The sequence below is a fragment of the Sander lucioperca genome, chromosome 19, assembly GCF_008315115.2.
Source record: "Sander lucioperca isolate FBNREF2018 chromosome 19, SLUC_FBN_1.2, whole genome shotgun sequence".
Taxonomy (NCBI): Eukaryota; Metazoa; Chordata; class Actinopteri; order Perciformes; family Percidae; genus Sander; species Sander lucioperca.
Window position 1 is genome coordinate 23,320,879 of NC_050191.1, and position 16,022 is coordinate 23,336,900.

Sequence of the window (16,022 nt, forward strand, 5' to 3'; positions counted from 1 at the left end):
TAGGAGGTGATGTTGCTGGAGAAACCCCTGTCTTACATGCTGTCAATTTCAAACATACTGTAAATCATTTTGTATTCTTGCTATTATTACTTAATCACTCACTCACAAATCACACACAGGACACAGACTTCTCAACACAATACATGCCATTTTTATTCAAGAGTTGGTCGATAAACTGTCATAGTAGCAATGGCTCTCATAGAGTTCTGTACAGTATTGGATTGGGTTAGATTTGATTGGGTATACTTGCAGTACATGTTTATGAGGGATATAAAATATGCTACACATAGCAACATCATTCAGAGCATTCAGCAGGACAAACCTTTATCAAAGTGGCAATGCAGACAGTGGTATATAATGCCCAGTTAAGTTACAGAGCAGAAATGATGTACTTTCAACATAAGTACCCGTCCTCTGTTGTTGAAACTGTAAGGCAGTATATGTATTGATTGCAATGTAGTATGGCTTGTTACCATGACGAATGATTTCCTCATGGTTCAACAAAATGTACAACTTTAAATGCAATCAAACTAAATAGCATCTCTGACTAACAAACAGAAACCAAACTGTGGTGTGAGTGAAAAAGTCTTGCATGATGTGAAATCTTTCTCGCAGGATCTATTATGACAAGATGGCAACGAAGCAGCAGTAGATAGGTTTAAATATTGAACTAAAGAAGACTGTAGAAATCAAAGAAGAGTAGGTGGATGGTGGGAGGCAGCAGCCAAGTATGGTCTCCCTGTAGAAACAGGTTGTGACAAACTCAGCCTCATTAAGCTTCACCCTTCGTATTTAACCTCAGGCATCACTCCAGCTTGAGCAGTTCCACATCGAATATAAGTGTGGCGTTCGGGGGGATGACCCCAGGGTGGCCTGTCACTCCATAAGCCATATCTGGTGTGCAGGTGATTTTTGCCCTCTGGCCCAGGCTCATCTGACGCAAAGGAGAAAAGGAAAACATGACTGAGTATGCTGCTGACGCTCTTTTTTATGCTGTTTTAAAAGCCCTACACACCACTGGTTTCTGTTCATTTCAGTATACAAGAGTATAAAATTCTGAGAGGAAATGCATCATAGCTAACACTGTTTTGTTTTATAAATGACAATGCAATTTCAAGCCCAGTTTTTGTTTGGGTGAAACATGATAGCCAAACATTTACACATTCCTGTCACTAGACATTTAAAGTGATGGTTCGGAGTAATTTCACCCTAGGCTGCTTTGCACCTTGACCTCGAGCCAAACAACCCCCCATAAGCTTTTTTTCCCTTGTTATAATGTTGGTCAAGTTAGCGTTATCAGCTGGTTAGCTTATGCAGGCGCTAATGGATCCACGTTTGTATCTCGTAAATTACCCCACTAATAATGCCCGGAATGATACCAAACTTCTGCAGTAGTACAAATAGTTTCTGTACTTATAAAACAAGGCATTAGAAAGTTTGTAACTACACCAGAAGTATATTTAAATAACACTTGCCTGATGGAAACTCCTCTCGGCTGCTACCACGCGAAATCCCGCAAGATCACGCACAGAGCACATTTATTGCAGGAAGAGACTACTGGTAAAGAAGAATCAAGAAGCGAGTGAATAGCAGAAGCAGCTACTGTAGCATGAGGCGATAGGACAAGATGCCACACAGTTGTATATATCCCGGCTGCGGTTTAAAAGCAATAGATGTGCTCTGTGCGTGATCCTGCGGGATCTCGCACGGTAGCAGCCGAGAGGAGTTTCCATCAGGCAAGTGTTATTTAAATGTACTTCTGTTGTAGTTACAAACTTTCTAATGCCTCGTTTTATAAGTACAAAAACTATTTGTACTACTGTAGAAGTTTGGTATCATTCCGGGCATTATTAGTGGAGTAATTTACGAGATACAAACGTGGATCCATTAGCGCCTGCATAAGCTAACCAGCTGATAACGCTAACTCGACCAACGTTATAACAAGGGAAAAAAAGCTTATGGGGGATTGTTTGGCTGGAGGTCAAGGTGCAAAGCAGCCTAGGGTGAAATTACTCCGAACCATCACTTTAAACTCCAACGACGGACAATAAGGAAACACAGACATTGCGAAAAGGATAAAGTTTGGTAGTTTCTTACAATAAAGTGATACCCAACCAAAGCCTATACCATGTCATACCCCTATATACGCATCAAATGTGGTGTAAAAAAGTTTGTAGTTTTGAGAAGAGTATCACTTTAAACATGCTGGTGCTGTTTAGCAAATTCTCGCTGACCCTTCAGTCTCAGATGTCTCCTTTTCATGCATTATTACAGAACACTACAAGTTTGACAAGAATGACAGCAGTAACCAACTGGTAGGTACGATCCATTTAAACATCAAACATATACAATAATAGTAGTAATCAGCCATTGAATTCAATCTGCCTTAGCTTTCCCTCTTACCTGTGCTACTCCTTCCTCCCAGCCCCTAATGACCTCACTCCGTCCAATCTTGAACTTAAAGGGCTTGTTCCTGTCTCGGGAAGAGTCAAACTTCTTCCCATTCTGCAGCATACCTGCCACAGAGAAATGACATTAACAACATTCAGAGAGTAGTAAAGCATCTGGTTAAGAAGCTACCCATGATCATGTGATACAAAATAAGGTCCAAGCACACACTTATTTTTACTTACTTACTTACTTAAAGGACAATTCCAGCGCAAAACAAACCTAGCGATTTTTAACAGATGTGTACCCACTCGATCGCTCTCTGGGACATGTTTTCATGCTAATCGAATGTGTTTGTAGCTTGAAAGAAGCTAGCGCGGACCACTGATTAGCTTACAATGCTAATATTCGGGGCACAGGGAAAGTAAAAACAAATCGCTATTTATACCACTAAAAAGGCTCAAAATATCACCAAACTTCAACGGTAGCATAATGAGGGTCCCTAAATGTTAACTGAAGCATTGAGAACTTTGTAAGTGAGAGAGAGCTACCGGTAGTCAATGCCGCAACACAGCCTCGTACTTCGGGAAACTGGTGGTGTACCTGCGGACATTGTGAAGTTTTGGCCACCGAACAGGAGTGTCTGTGTTGCACGGAGTGGGACCTGCTGCGTCGCGACACCCAAGAGACACAGTGTTTTGTACAGTCTGAAGATTTCCCCTCTCTGATAAACATGGCTGTACTTGAAACTGTTTTCCATGTCCCGAAAATAAATTGGAGACGGCGACCCAGACCAGAGGGACCAGATGGACAGTTATCCACTGAGTAAGTACACTAGACAAGTTATGCAGAGTGCGATTATTTCAGATATATTGAGCAAATTGCTTTGGATTTTAGTTTGCAGCGGCAGATGTAAGTCATGACTGGTTTTCAAGACGGCGGCGGCATGTAAACATGAACGCGAGTGTCTTTATAATCTATCTTTTCAATAAACTGTCTGTACACAAGTTCTCAATGCTTCAGTTAACATTTAGGGACCCTCATTATGCTACTGTTGAAGTTTGGTGATATTTTGAGCCTTTTTAGTGGTACAAAATAGCGATTTGTTTTTACTTTCCCTGTGCCCCGAATACTAGCGTTGTAAGCTAATCAGTGGTCCACGCTAGCTTGTTTCAAGCTATAAACACATTCAATTAGCATAAAAACATGTCTCGGAGAACGACAGAGTGGGTACACATCTGTTATTAACCCCTAGGTTTGTTTTGCGCCGGAATTGTCCTTTTAATCACTAGTTTTTTTCACATCTCTATAGCTAAATGCTAGTAATAGTACTGTACCTAATCTTAATTCATTATGGTCACTTATCACAGTGTGATGCCAGATCAATGCACACCCTTTCCTCAGTAGCTAATGTTTTCGGTAAGAGGCATTTTAAGATCAAAGGAATGAAGTCATTTTGGCTCCAGTCTGAGGAATTATTCTGGCGCTGCTTCTTATCAGGATCTTGGGTCTGTTTCAATTACGCAAATGAACAAAGGGAATGTGAATCAGGAAGCATTGGCCTGGTTTAGTGGATTATTTTTAAAGTTAACTAGGCCATGCCTTGCCTGTATCTAGACCACAGGGAAAAGAGGGTAACAAAAGGCGCAGCGGTGCAGGACTGCACTCCTTCAGAACACTGACTGACCATTCAGACATGATAATAACACTGGGGCCATTAAACACTACTAAAGGCACTGGCCCCACTTCGTCAGTCATTTTAAAGCATCCATATTATGCTCATTTTCAGGTTCATAATTGTATTTTAAGGTTGTACCAGAATAGGTTTACATGGTTTAATTTTCAAAAAACACCATATTTTTGTTGTACTGCACCGCTCTCTCTCACTGCTGCAGATCCTCTTTTCAGCTGGTCTCTGTTTTAGCTACGGAGTGAGACCTCGTTTCTTCTTCTTCTTCTTCTGGACTATCTTTGATTGCACTTGCACATGCGCAGTAGCTCAGATGTAGATCATGTCAGCTAGCTAGCTCCATAGACAGTAAAAGAAAGGCTGTTTCTACAACCTCGGTCAGTTACAAGGCAGGATTAGCTGGGAGACTTCTAAATGAGGGTGCACATGTAAGTAGTTCTTTTGTAGATTATGGTGAACTTGTGTGTGTTGTAGCAGTGCTTTGCTATTGAGAATGAGGTAGCATGCTAGCGTTAGCATGCTAGCATTAGCATGCTAACGCTAACACTACGAGCTAATGTTTGCGGTTAGCCTGCTCGTTTCGGCTTGTGACATCACAAGCCGTGCCGATTTTGAACAGCTCACCCAGAGACTGAAGGCAGGACACATTCAGAAACCGTATCTCACTCTAAACAGCATGGGTGGATTTTTTTCAAAGTTTGTATGTGTGTGGAAGCACCAGAGACACAACATAACACCCCAAATCCCAGAAAAAGTGATTTTATTCATAATATGGGCACTTTAACATGCCCTCCCTGACTTCCCCTTGCCACTTTCACTTGAGGGAATCCAAGCTGCCATTTGAAGCGATGTTGTGTTACTCTGATAACTCAAGTGAACTTTCTGACCCTCTTCGACGTCCGAGAGAGCAAGTCAACAAGACAGTTTATTTTCTTTGCACGAACGTATCTTTGAGGAACAAGCGATATCTAACTGTAGGCGATACAATGACATACACTATGATTGAAGATTTTATCCATATGGCCCAACCCTAATATGGATGATTAACTTTTTTTTTTTTTGTTTTACAGTCATGCAGCAGTGAGTCAAAGTAGCTTCAAGCTAAAACTTTCCACAACATCCACTTGGCATTTTTTGGAGGTTGCCCTGTAATTGTCCTTTGATTTATCTTCCTCTGTCGTAATTCAACAAGTGTGAATACTTGGCATTTAAAGTTGTGTGCTCACTGAAGTCATCTAGTCATATGAATGTTGGTACTGTACTGCTTCTTCCGTTTCATTCCCTCTAAACTTAGTAGGTCCAACATTGGATTGGGCTCGGTCCAACCGTGGAGTGATTGAGTGCACACACCAAGGCGAATACCACCTGCTGCAGGGCATTCGAGTAGCAGAGAGGCAAAACCTTCTTGCGTCAACTGCAGAATAGCGGATTCAGTTTCTGGCAGTGGTGGCTGCAACTTGCAAGGAAACACAGATAGGCAACGTCCACAGGTGGGGAGCCAGTGAGGGATCATATCCTGAGCGTTGCACTTATTAGTCCTACTGGTTGGTTGTGGCTGTCTGCTCAGAGACTGCTGGTGTAAAAGCCTACCCCAGAAAACGTTACACGCTATTGTAAAGGCTCCTCCATGTTACGCCAATCGTATTGGAGGAGGCTGCAACAGCAGCCAGCAGAGGGGTTACCAGCAACAGGGACTGTGGTACACACTGGCAATTGGCTACAACCAGATTGAAAAAGGGAAATAAAAAAAAACAATGAAGAAACCACCACAAGCTCATTGTTTCCTGCGGAAGCAAATATAAAGCAGTATTGCTCTAAAGAGAGATGACGATTCACAGCAGAGTTACAGCATGGTGACGCATTGCGTAATGTTTTATGCTACTTTCAATTCTTGCTACAATATATACAGTATATAAAGACAGCAAGGCTAAACATGGCTCATGGCTGTCAGACTGTATCTTGCAGCAAAGCAAAAACATCCAAAACTACTTCTACACCGCCCTTGTATCAGTGCTCCGTTATCACTCTTTGAACAGCTAAGCACGGGTGGGGTCTCTGCAAAAATAACGCAGTCCCTTCCCGAGGCCGACTCCCAGACTCTCTCCTCATAAAAAGGCTTGCACTTGGTAATGCTCTGGCTAGATCTGCAAAAATCTGTGGCCCACAGGGGTGGGGTTATTTTTACTCAGTTTACTGTATCTTGTCTCACCCCCATCTAGGACGGTGGCCAGCACAACAACAACCCCCCCTTGGCCCAAGTGTGGATGAAATGAGATGCACGTAAAGCTATCCGTCGACGACAAACTTATATGTGTTGCCGCGTTTCACAGCTGCGAGCACGCATGTCTCAATGGAAAGAATAAAATCTTGCACATGCTTCGTTAATATATCGAGTGTGAGAAACTGGGAGTAGGTAATTAGGATTTTTTTCAGAAAAAAAAACAATAAATAGCAAATTCACTGCTGCACCACCCTGAAAATGATCCTCAGCAGTGGCTTAAAACGTATTCTAATCCTATCATTATAGATGCCAAACAAGAGTCCATTCTGGACAAGATATGGAGTGTCCTGGTTCGTCAGTGGACCAGTTTGCTGCATAATTACTAACGTGCTATAACACTGCTGTAATATTTCTCCTCAAATCCCTCTCCCATCTTTTCTGTCGGGGCACTGCAAGAAGATCTTGTGCCTACTCTATCAAAATACAAGCTGTTAAAAGTCAAACTCTCAACTCTTTTCTTGCTTTCTGTAACTCAACAATGTCTGGATTGAACACTTCCCACGACATTCAATCACAACATTCTCCTTGAAAGGCGAGTTTGGCATCCCCTGACATACAACCCTGTGTTTCAGTCTCTATCTATTTCTGTGTCCCACACCAAGGGCCATTAGGACTCCGCTTCAGCATGTTTCGTGGTGAAGTCTGGAGCTCAAACATGGTAAGGAATGACGTTCACATTTAGGCATGACATCATATCTGATAAGCCTGTTGCTCCCAAAGCTCATGCGTCTTGTCAGTAGAGACGAGGCTGTTTATCATCACAGCCTAGTGCCAAACTTCATCGATCACGGAAACCCACAGGCTGCTGTAGATTTCTTCATAATGACTAATATCAGATCTACTTTCATTTCCTTCCTCCAGTGAGAGCCTGACAGAGAAATCAGCTTGTGATTGCAGGACTGCCTGCTCAGCTTTGCGCACAAACAGGGGACGGAAGCCTCTGAGCCCCTAACAGCTCTTCATATATATGATCTGCCCTCGAATCAGGCACTTTACCATTTTTTGCCAGTCATGTACATTTACACACCAGACTGCTTGTCTTTGCAACCCTGCTCTGAGATGTGCTGCTGATAGAGCGGCTGCTCTGTGAACAGACTGGCAGTCAGGCATGACAGAAACAAGAATGAGTGTGAAAGAGTGGGCAGCTTTTCTAATTATTTTTGTCCAAGCCAGAGCCCCTTACCTGCCTCGTGGCAATGAGCACTCTGCTAATTTGGGCAACCACAACTCTCACTAGAGTCAGAAGGGGGGGGGGGGGGGGGGGGGTCACTCACATATCTGTGTGTCTATGTGCTCTGGCATGTGTGTGTCTGCATGTTTAAAATCCCAAAGGTGAAAGTGAGGATTAAAAAGGAATAGCAGCGAGCGAGTGAGAGACAGTCTCTGTGAGAATGAGGCTCCCTAATGGTAAATGCTGAAACAGGAGTGGTTTCCAATCTCATTATGTACTGGGAAATCACTCTCTCCCTCTCTTACTGTTACTCTTAGCTCTGCTATCTGGAAAACTAACACCAGTGCAGGGTGCAGTGGAGGGTGAAGTCTGTGGTTTTGCACGAACAGCCAGCTGGATGACTTGGACAGGCCTATGCCCCAGATCTACAGCTAACCTCTATTACCAGGACTATCTCTATATCAGATATGGCTCTAATCTCGTATTTGAGTTTTTAAAATAAAACAAATGTGGGTAACTGTCTGTCTTTATTACAGCCTACTGACCCAAAAAGTTATTTATGTAATCTTAAATCCTCATTAGTTTAGCTTTCATACGAATTCCTGGATAACTAACGCACACTGGCTGAACAGTTAATACCAATTAATAGGGATTTCCCAAAATATAAAGATATTTAATCTGTGTGTGTTCTAGGATTACTTTTTGCCTGTTAAACTACACACAACACATGTGAATGAAATCAAAATAAAGTGAGCAATACCTCTTTAATGCATCAGTATATGGTATGAAACTTGCTTACATGTGCACTGCATACAAGCCTTTCTGTGTCTAACACTACTTATTACAATACAAATGCTCTAATTTCTTCTAAGAAAACAACATTCTTCAGATAATCTCCTGGCTTGTGTTCAACACTGAGGTCTTATTTTCATTTGGTGTGCAGCACTGCCTTTAAAAGAACGCATTTCATGATGTGATTGTGACAATGGAGCACAGGGTCCACAATAAGTATAACCTTAAGAGTAGGGTTGAGGTGCAGATGGAGACTAAAACTCATTATCTGCTTTTGCTAATGTACTAAGCGAGTGACTACCAAACCCTCACGTACTGTATCTCTGCAGAGAGCAGGCCCAAAGTGAAATCAGGTTACTTTTTCCACTGTTCTAAATAGAACACATTTGTTATCCAGAGTTGGCCTGACTATTCACTCACATGCACACACACACACACACACACACACACACACACACACACACACACAAACACACACAGACAAGTCAAACAAAGCGGAGAATCTTCTATTAAACTAAATACTATTTTTTTTAAAAAGTCAGTGCCGCCATATTGTAATAGATTAAGACAACCATGTGAATCCATTTTAAATGGACGGAAAATCCCCGGCACGAGGGACAAGCAATAATTGGCTAAAGACTAATACTTGCATGCAAACACATTCACAGACAACACAACGATACTCACACACAATCAAACCTGTTTACAACAGAGCCAAAACGAGGGAGTGTGCAATAACTGTTATAGCCATGTAATAACACTGATAATCAGACAGACTGATGACTGTGAACTAGGTTTTGTTTACTTTCTGTCTGACCTAGTTGTCTGGACTGCCAACCCCGGGGCACAGAATAACCCAAATTTATTCCCCAAACGTCTCAGCGTCTTACTGCCCCACCTCAAAACTGGGCAATCTGACAGGAGACAAACAGGGAGAAAAAAAAGGGCATGTGTGTTTGTATGTATGTGTGTGTGTGTGTGTGTGTGTGTGTGTGTGTGTGTGTGTGTGTGTGTGTGTGTGTGTGTGTGTGTGTGTGTGTGTGCGTGTGTGTGTGTCACAGTCTATGTGCATGGTGCAAGTTTCAACAGTCTGTAAAATGGCATTGACACCACAAGACATCAAATTTCTCCTTCAAAACAAAAGAAAAATAATATTGTGTGGGTGTGGTGGCAGCTCCACCCTATCTTTGAAACTTTAAGCGACACACAGGTGCATACATGTCTCGCAGACTGTGTACACTGTGAGAGCTGGGCTGCAAACTGAATTGTCAAAAGCACACACACACACACACACACACACACACACGCACACAGGCAGGCACACATTTCCTCTCTCAACAAGGAGACAGGAAAGACGGCTCCATGATTGCCAAATTTCAAAGAAAGGGTCAGATACCTATGTAATGAACAACACATGTCTGGCCTTTCTTTGGAAATGTTCTTCCTGTTGAGAAGAGAGAGAAACAATGGTTAGGCTTTTGTGTGTACACCTCACAATCTGTCAGGCTTATCTTGTAGACCATGACTGGGTCAAGTCTGGTGAGGTGTTCCTGGCAGGAATGCCATACCCTCCCTATATTATGCCTGCTGACATATTGAAGTCAGATATGCGTCTGTTAGTATCCTTGTCATTTTGAAACCTTAGCCTGGAGGCTTCTTTTTCCAGGGCAATCAAATGCCTATACATCTGTTATTTGTTTTACAGAGATACATAAGTCTTGAGGAGTCTTGCCAGACAACTTGACAATATCTTTATTCTGGCTGTCAAATCTCAGTTACCTTGTGAACAAGTTCTCAATTTAGAGAGACATGCAGATAAAGCTTGCCAAGGTAACCCGTTTAACTGTAACGTTACGTATGGAGAGTTCGAGAAAAACTGTGCATGCGTCAGTGATGATGAATAACAGTGAAAAATTGGCTTTACATACCCCTTATATATCCCGAATACAACTGTTAGTTGCTACCTATCTGACGAGGAAATTACCATCCATCGTCGAACACTGAACATGATATTTTATGTAAATTATGTTGACGATTTAACAAGATTTGAAAGACATTGTGGGGAACCACCAAGCCCCTATACACCACAACCCCAGCCATCGAAGCACACACAAGCGGATAAATTCACTCACCATCACCGGGAGATATTGTCTCGACTTCCACGCCCATGGTTGTACTACTTAAAAAAATAGCTCTGAAACATAGAGAACTACAAAGCCGTTTCGACAGCCAATGTTACCCGTTTTGCAGCTACAAGTCGGGGTATATCGGGGGAAACCATGCATTCACCGACCACTACGGACCCGTAGCTGCAGCCAACCGTGGGACAGCCAAGATATTTTCTAGTTTGTAGCGAGACAGCGTCGAGATCTTCAACTACACTACGTACGTCGTCTTCAACCTTGTCAAATACTTGCGCCACACGGTGGGTGTGCTAAGAGTAAATATCAACCGTTGTCTTGCGCATTTTTTTTAATTTACTGGTTGAATACATTTTTTATAGTGAATATTTCACTCGTTTTAGTTCCCAGTATTTTCACATCCATAGAATACACACAACGCAGCGCCCTCGAGTGGGGATATGGGTAAACAAAGTGGCAAACACAGCCAACACAAGACGGCTATAACTCAACTACATATCCCATAATGCACCGACAACGTTAACGTTAATTTAGCTTCCGAGTCAATTTGAAACGAACATTTCAGACACATTTCGACCCGGCAAAACGTGATTTTATGGACGAGAAACTCAATTTCTATATTTAACACGGATTCCACACGAGATGCTTGTGGTTTTATAAGGTATTCGTAGAGTAAAATTACATGTTTGTGTGGAATTTTACTTTAATTATTAGTTAGCTTGCTACACATAGCTAAAGGTTGACTAAATATGCATTATGAGGATGAATTAGAAAACTTCTGCGTCTCATAATGGGGGCTAAGTTTATAACCTTCTCATTTTAACCATATATGTGATAACCTTTCTGGCTTACGTGCAGTTTAGTGTCACAAATTATTTTCCAAAATCTGAGTGTCCCAAATGACGAGGGTCTTATTTGAGACAGGTTAAGGGTAGGGGTAGGGGTAGGGTAGCACAGGTGGTTTATCAGGTTCATAATTAATTAAGGACATTGTATGGGGAATTTGGGACACTAAACTGTACGTATACCAACTTTGCTTAAGTAAGGTAGTATTTAGTTATATTTTAACGCTCGTACAGTTGTTATATTCTGATTTTCATATTCAAGGTAATGCTCCAGTAATAAAAATGTCAATTATGAAAGATTTGTAACTTGCACACCTAATTTCGATCATGGCAGTTTCACCACATCTAAAAGACAAAATGGTGTGATAAGACACTCCTACTCAACACATAGTTTTGTTAATGCCCTGACCTGTCCTAAGAGGACCAGTAGTTGTTAAGGTCATTCAGGCGTAAGCAGCTAAGTGTTGCCTGGCTCAGCCAGAGGGGATTAAGGCATGTACTTGGAAGGAGACACGACAGGCTTTTGCTATTCTTGATCTGCATAGGTATAGCCTAGGCATAGGCAACAATAGCTACTCTTGTGCAGGACTAGACCATATACAGGTCTCTGTCATCAATGTAAACTTTCTGAGTCATATTTTTTTTCTCTCTTTCGCTCCTTCATACCTGCAAGGATGGATCTTGGTAAGGCAAAGCTGCTTCGGACAGGTCTTAACACTCTACACCAAGCCGTCCACCCTGTGCATGGGATAGCATGGACGGACGGCAGGCAGGTCTGCCTGACAACTCTCTTCTTCATCAATGGTGAGGTGAATTTTGGGGACACAAACGTTATCGGGCAGTTTGAGCATGTCTTCGGTCTCTACTGGGGCCCGCTGTGCTGCTCTGACTCACCGGCCTTGCTGGCTGTTCAGCACAAGAAACATGTCACTGTGTGGCAACTGCAGCTCAGTGCGCTTGAGCAGAACAAGCTGCTGTGCACTCAGACTTGTGAGATGAGCGAGCCTTTCCCCTTGCTCTCCCAAGGCTGTGTTTGGCATCCTAAACTGGACATCCTGGCTCTGCTGACCAAGAGGGACACTTCTGTGCTGTTTTCCGTCAGGGTGGACAACAGGAGAATCAAAGCGGACGTCAAAGGTAGTGGACTTATCCACTGTGCATGCTGGACTAAAGATGGTACACGTCTGGTGGTGGCTATAGGAAGTTCTCTTCACTCTTACATCTGGAATGACATCCAGAAGAGTCTGGCGGCCTGCTCCTTCTGCCCCATCTTTGATGTGGGAGGCTACATCTGTGCCATCGAGGCCACGGGGGACGCTCAGGTAGCTGTAGCTACAGAGCTGCCTCTAGATAAAATCTGTGGGTTAAATGCCGGCATAGCATTCGACATGCCGTCAGATGCTGAGTCCCTGCATAGCCAGGGCTCGCATATGGTCATGTCAGAAGAAGACAACTTTCCGGACTCGAGAAGAAGATCTTTTGAATCAGATAGGTCCAGCGTCACCAGCTCAGGCCCTCTAGACCTCACCCACCTCCTGGCGAGGCACCGTCGCTCTGACCCCAGCCCCCTGATTCACCTGCGTCGCAGAGACACTATGACAGGCTCAGGCCAGGACTCCTCACACCTCATCCTGGTCACCTATGAGCGTAAAGTCACTACCAGCCGCAAAGTCAGTATCCCAGGGATTTTGGTTCCAGACATTGTGGCTTTTGACCCACGTGGCTCCACAGTTGCAGTGGCTTCCAACACCTGTAACATGGTGCTCGTGTATTGCATCACAGCCTCCGCCATGCCAAACATTCAGCAGATCTCTCTGCAGACAAACGAGAGGCCCAAAGGAGTCTGCTTCCTCAGTGACAAGATGCTGCTGCTAATGGTGGGCAGACAGAAGTCCAACGACCCTGCCTTCCTCCCATCTTCTAACACAGATAAATATATTCTTCGTCTCGTAGCTAAAGAGCTGATGCCCGATGGAGAGACTCCAATCCCACCATCCCCCTCTGCTCACAACCATGACTCTAATTTCTGCGCAGGGATTAGAAGGCACTCGGAGCATCTATCTAAGGATGAAAGGGAGCGCCCAGGGATTAGGGACTTGGTGTTACCTGGAGGGGCAGTTTTTCGTTCACCAAGCAACAGGCGTAAGCTGGTGGAGGAGGTGAGGAGCGGCGAGCCCAGCCCCGTCACCAGCTCTGTGGACTTCTCCGACAGAGCAGCGTCCAGTGCATCCTCCATCACCGTGGAGAGTTTCGACATGGACCATGTCAACCGTATGACCAGTCTGGCGGTGGCCGGCCAGGCCAGCAGGGACTCCAGCCGGGCCAGCTCTCCTCGTCACGAGCCTTCGGACAAGCTCCACACAGACCCGACGCTGCCTATGCCTGAAAAGACTTTGGGCCCCGCCAAGGAGCGTGCACTGGAGCAGCTCGTTCACAACATGGAGAGGCTTTTTACGCGCTGTGCAGAAGTACAGCAGTGCCTGACAGAAATCAGAGATTTTACCCAGAATGGCAAGAAGGCCCCGAGTGTCTACCCCAATGCCTGTGAACCCCCGTATGTCAATGTCACATGTCAGGTACAGTTTTACTCATTACATTTTCTCTGTGTATTTGTAACTGACAGGGATAACAACCCTGCCTAGAGAGATGGAGATTCCCTTTCTTTCTACGATCTCTTTCATGAGCAGCTTTTGCATGAGAGGCTTAAACGGCTTAATCAGCGGGAATTTACACTTAAAGGATAAGACAACTGAAATACCTGGACCTGTTTAATGTGTTACAAACACACAGCTATGGTGTGTTATCAGGTATCAGATTAAGATAATCAACTGTTATAAAAGCATCTTAGCTTGACTTCTTTGATTTATTCCTGACGCGGACTGTTACTCTTTTCTTTACTCTGTCCCTCTTTGTGCAAATTCAGAAGCAGTTATCGGAAAATGTGTTCATTGACGAGCGGAGGCCAGTGTTGCTGTGTGATGGGAAGCTGTGTCTGCGGGCCCTCCAAGACCTCTTCAACCTAACCATTGTGGAGATGATGTATGGTGTGTGCAGTCTTTTTTTTGCCTCCATTCTTTGAAACGGCACTTCCGAGTTTGGTATAGTTTTTTAGTTAGTTTATTAGTTTAATTGTATTTCTGCGTCAAGGCAAACATTTTGGCCCATCCCACATGGGATTACAAGACACCACAAATTTATTTAGCAAACGTCTTTTTCCGGTCGCATATACAAACCATTCGGAGAAATACATGAATACAAATATATATACACACACACACACACAAACAGTATATACAAACAACAAATCCTCATCTATACAGATCATCTCGGTAAAGAGCTTTTTTCCTCTTCTCCCAGGCTTTCTCAAGATAACTGGCTAATTTATGTTTCACATGTGAATAAGTCCGTGTAAACCTTAGAATTGGTTTGTCTTCACTACAAAGCAGTACGTCTAAGCCGCGTTCTTCTTGCCTGTGAGATTAACCATGTTGTGAGAGAGAGTGTGTGAGTGAGAGGGTTAATAAATTAAAACCACTTAGAACTTTGGCCTGTATTTTCAGCAAGCGTTTATGATGGGTATCCCTAGTCATCCGATAGATAGGTTGTCCAAGTCAAACTCTCTGCAGTTACTATTGTTATCTTTTTTAAACCTTCAAGCTACCCATTCAGAATGCATTCTAATTGATAAATGATTTTATTGTACAATTTTAGACGACAATTTTTAGCATTGATACCGTACGTAAACTATAATTGGAAGTGATTAAAGGCCTAGGTCAGATTACAAGGTTTTAAACAAAAGCAGCTTACTACTAATGAGCATATTGTTTTGTTGCTGTAGCAACATACTGTCCTAAACTGAGACACAAGCAGCAAGTAATAGCTATCACAAACTACATTTTGCAGTGGTTTAACACTGTATTCGATTATTAAACAGATCTCAGATGTACAGAAAACCACGCTCATGCCAGTAGTCTTGTGTTATTTTTCCAGGTCCGTTGTGGATTGTACTCGTGGCCGATGCAGACGGCTTTGTGCCCCTGACGTTCAAGTCCCAAGCGGAACTTACAGTGCGGAACGGGAAGCGGAAATCTGCCCTCCGGACTCCGGAGAACTCCGTCCCATCCAGTCCAATCCCCAGCCATGGCCCCAACACAACGACAGAGGCCTCATATAGTGCCTATTAACACACACCTCCATTTATGTACTCATGCAGTTATAACCCTCTTACTGAAATACATTTGAGTGGATCCAAGTATGCAGTGCAGAGTGAATGTGGCACGAACATGTAGAGTCTCACTAATGCAGTTGTATGTCAAATTATTTTTTTTATTGAAAAGCAGTAGTGAGTTGAAAAGGGCTGCCTATTCACATGTGATGTTTACATGTTGCTGCTTTGAAATGAAAGCTTACCTGAAAGAAGTTTGAGCACCGATCAATGTTTTTTCTTTAATTTCCTAATTCCAAATGAGGTGTATGAAATTTAAATGTTACCCATAGAATCTCTGTTTTGGCTCTTTCATGCTGAAAAGTCCAACTAAAATGAATGTGTAACACTCAAGTGTAATTTAACGTTTTGTTATATAAAAATCATATAAAATGTTGAAGCACTTTTTCTCCTACTGTATATTTATAATGTTACCAAGCTCAGTAACACAACTGACCACTAGAGGGGGCAGGACTCAACAGAAACTTCCCTGTCATTGCTATACAGCAG

At 43.1% G+C, this 16,022-nt stretch overlaps 2 protein-coding genes and 1 long non-coding RNA gene across 5 annotated transcripts; 1 reads left to right on the forward strand and 2 right to left on the reverse strand.

Annotated features, from left to right (window-relative positions):
• Window positions 1–128: 128 nt before the first annotated feature.
• On the reverse strand, window positions 129–10,745 carry fkbp1b (FKBP prolyl isomerase 1B). Its single transcript, XM_031288031.2, has 4 exons — window positions 10,455–10,745; window positions 9,719–9,766; window positions 2,404–2,516; window positions 129–934 (listed from the first exon to the last, which is right to left on the reverse strand). The coding sequence occupies exons 1-4, from the start codon at window positions 10,489–10,491 to the stop codon at window positions 806–808; spliced, it is 327 nt and encodes a 108-aa protein (XP_031143891.1). The 5' UTR covers window positions 10,492–10,745; the 3' UTR covers window positions 129–805.
• Window positions 2,523–4,146, reverse strand: LOC116041950. The gene is made up of 3 exons (XR_004103063.2): window positions 3,678–4,146; window positions 3,502–3,506; window positions 2,523–2,632 (listed from the first exon to the last, which is right to left on the reverse strand). It is a non-coding gene; the product is annotated as an uncharacterized LOC116041950 (long non-coding RNA).
• Window positions 10,746–10,815: 70 nt separating the features above from the next.
• Window positions 10,816–15,727, forward strand: LOC116041947 (WD repeat and coiled coil containing). 3 transcript variants are annotated; one of them, XM_031288028.2, is made up of 4 exons: window positions 10,837–11,124; window positions 11,982–13,884; window positions 14,232–14,352; window positions 15,299–15,727. In XM_031288028.2, the coding sequence occupies exons 2-4, from the start codon at window positions 11,983–11,985 to the stop codon at window positions 15,490–15,492; spliced, it is 2,217 nt and encodes a 738-aa protein (XP_031143888.1). In that variant the 5' UTR covers window positions 10,837–11,124; window position 11,982; the 3' UTR covers window positions 15,493–15,727. The 3 variants fall into 3 exon arrangements, with proteins under 3 accessions (XP_035851104.1, XP_031143888.1, XP_031143889.1); XM_035995211.1 differs by lacking the exon at window positions 14,232–14,352 and having other exon boundaries at window positions 10,816–11,124; XM_031288029.2 differs by lacking the exon at window positions 10,837–11,124 and having other exon boundaries at window positions 11,522–13,884.
• The last annotated feature ends 295 nt before the right edge of the window (window positions 15,728–16,022 follow it).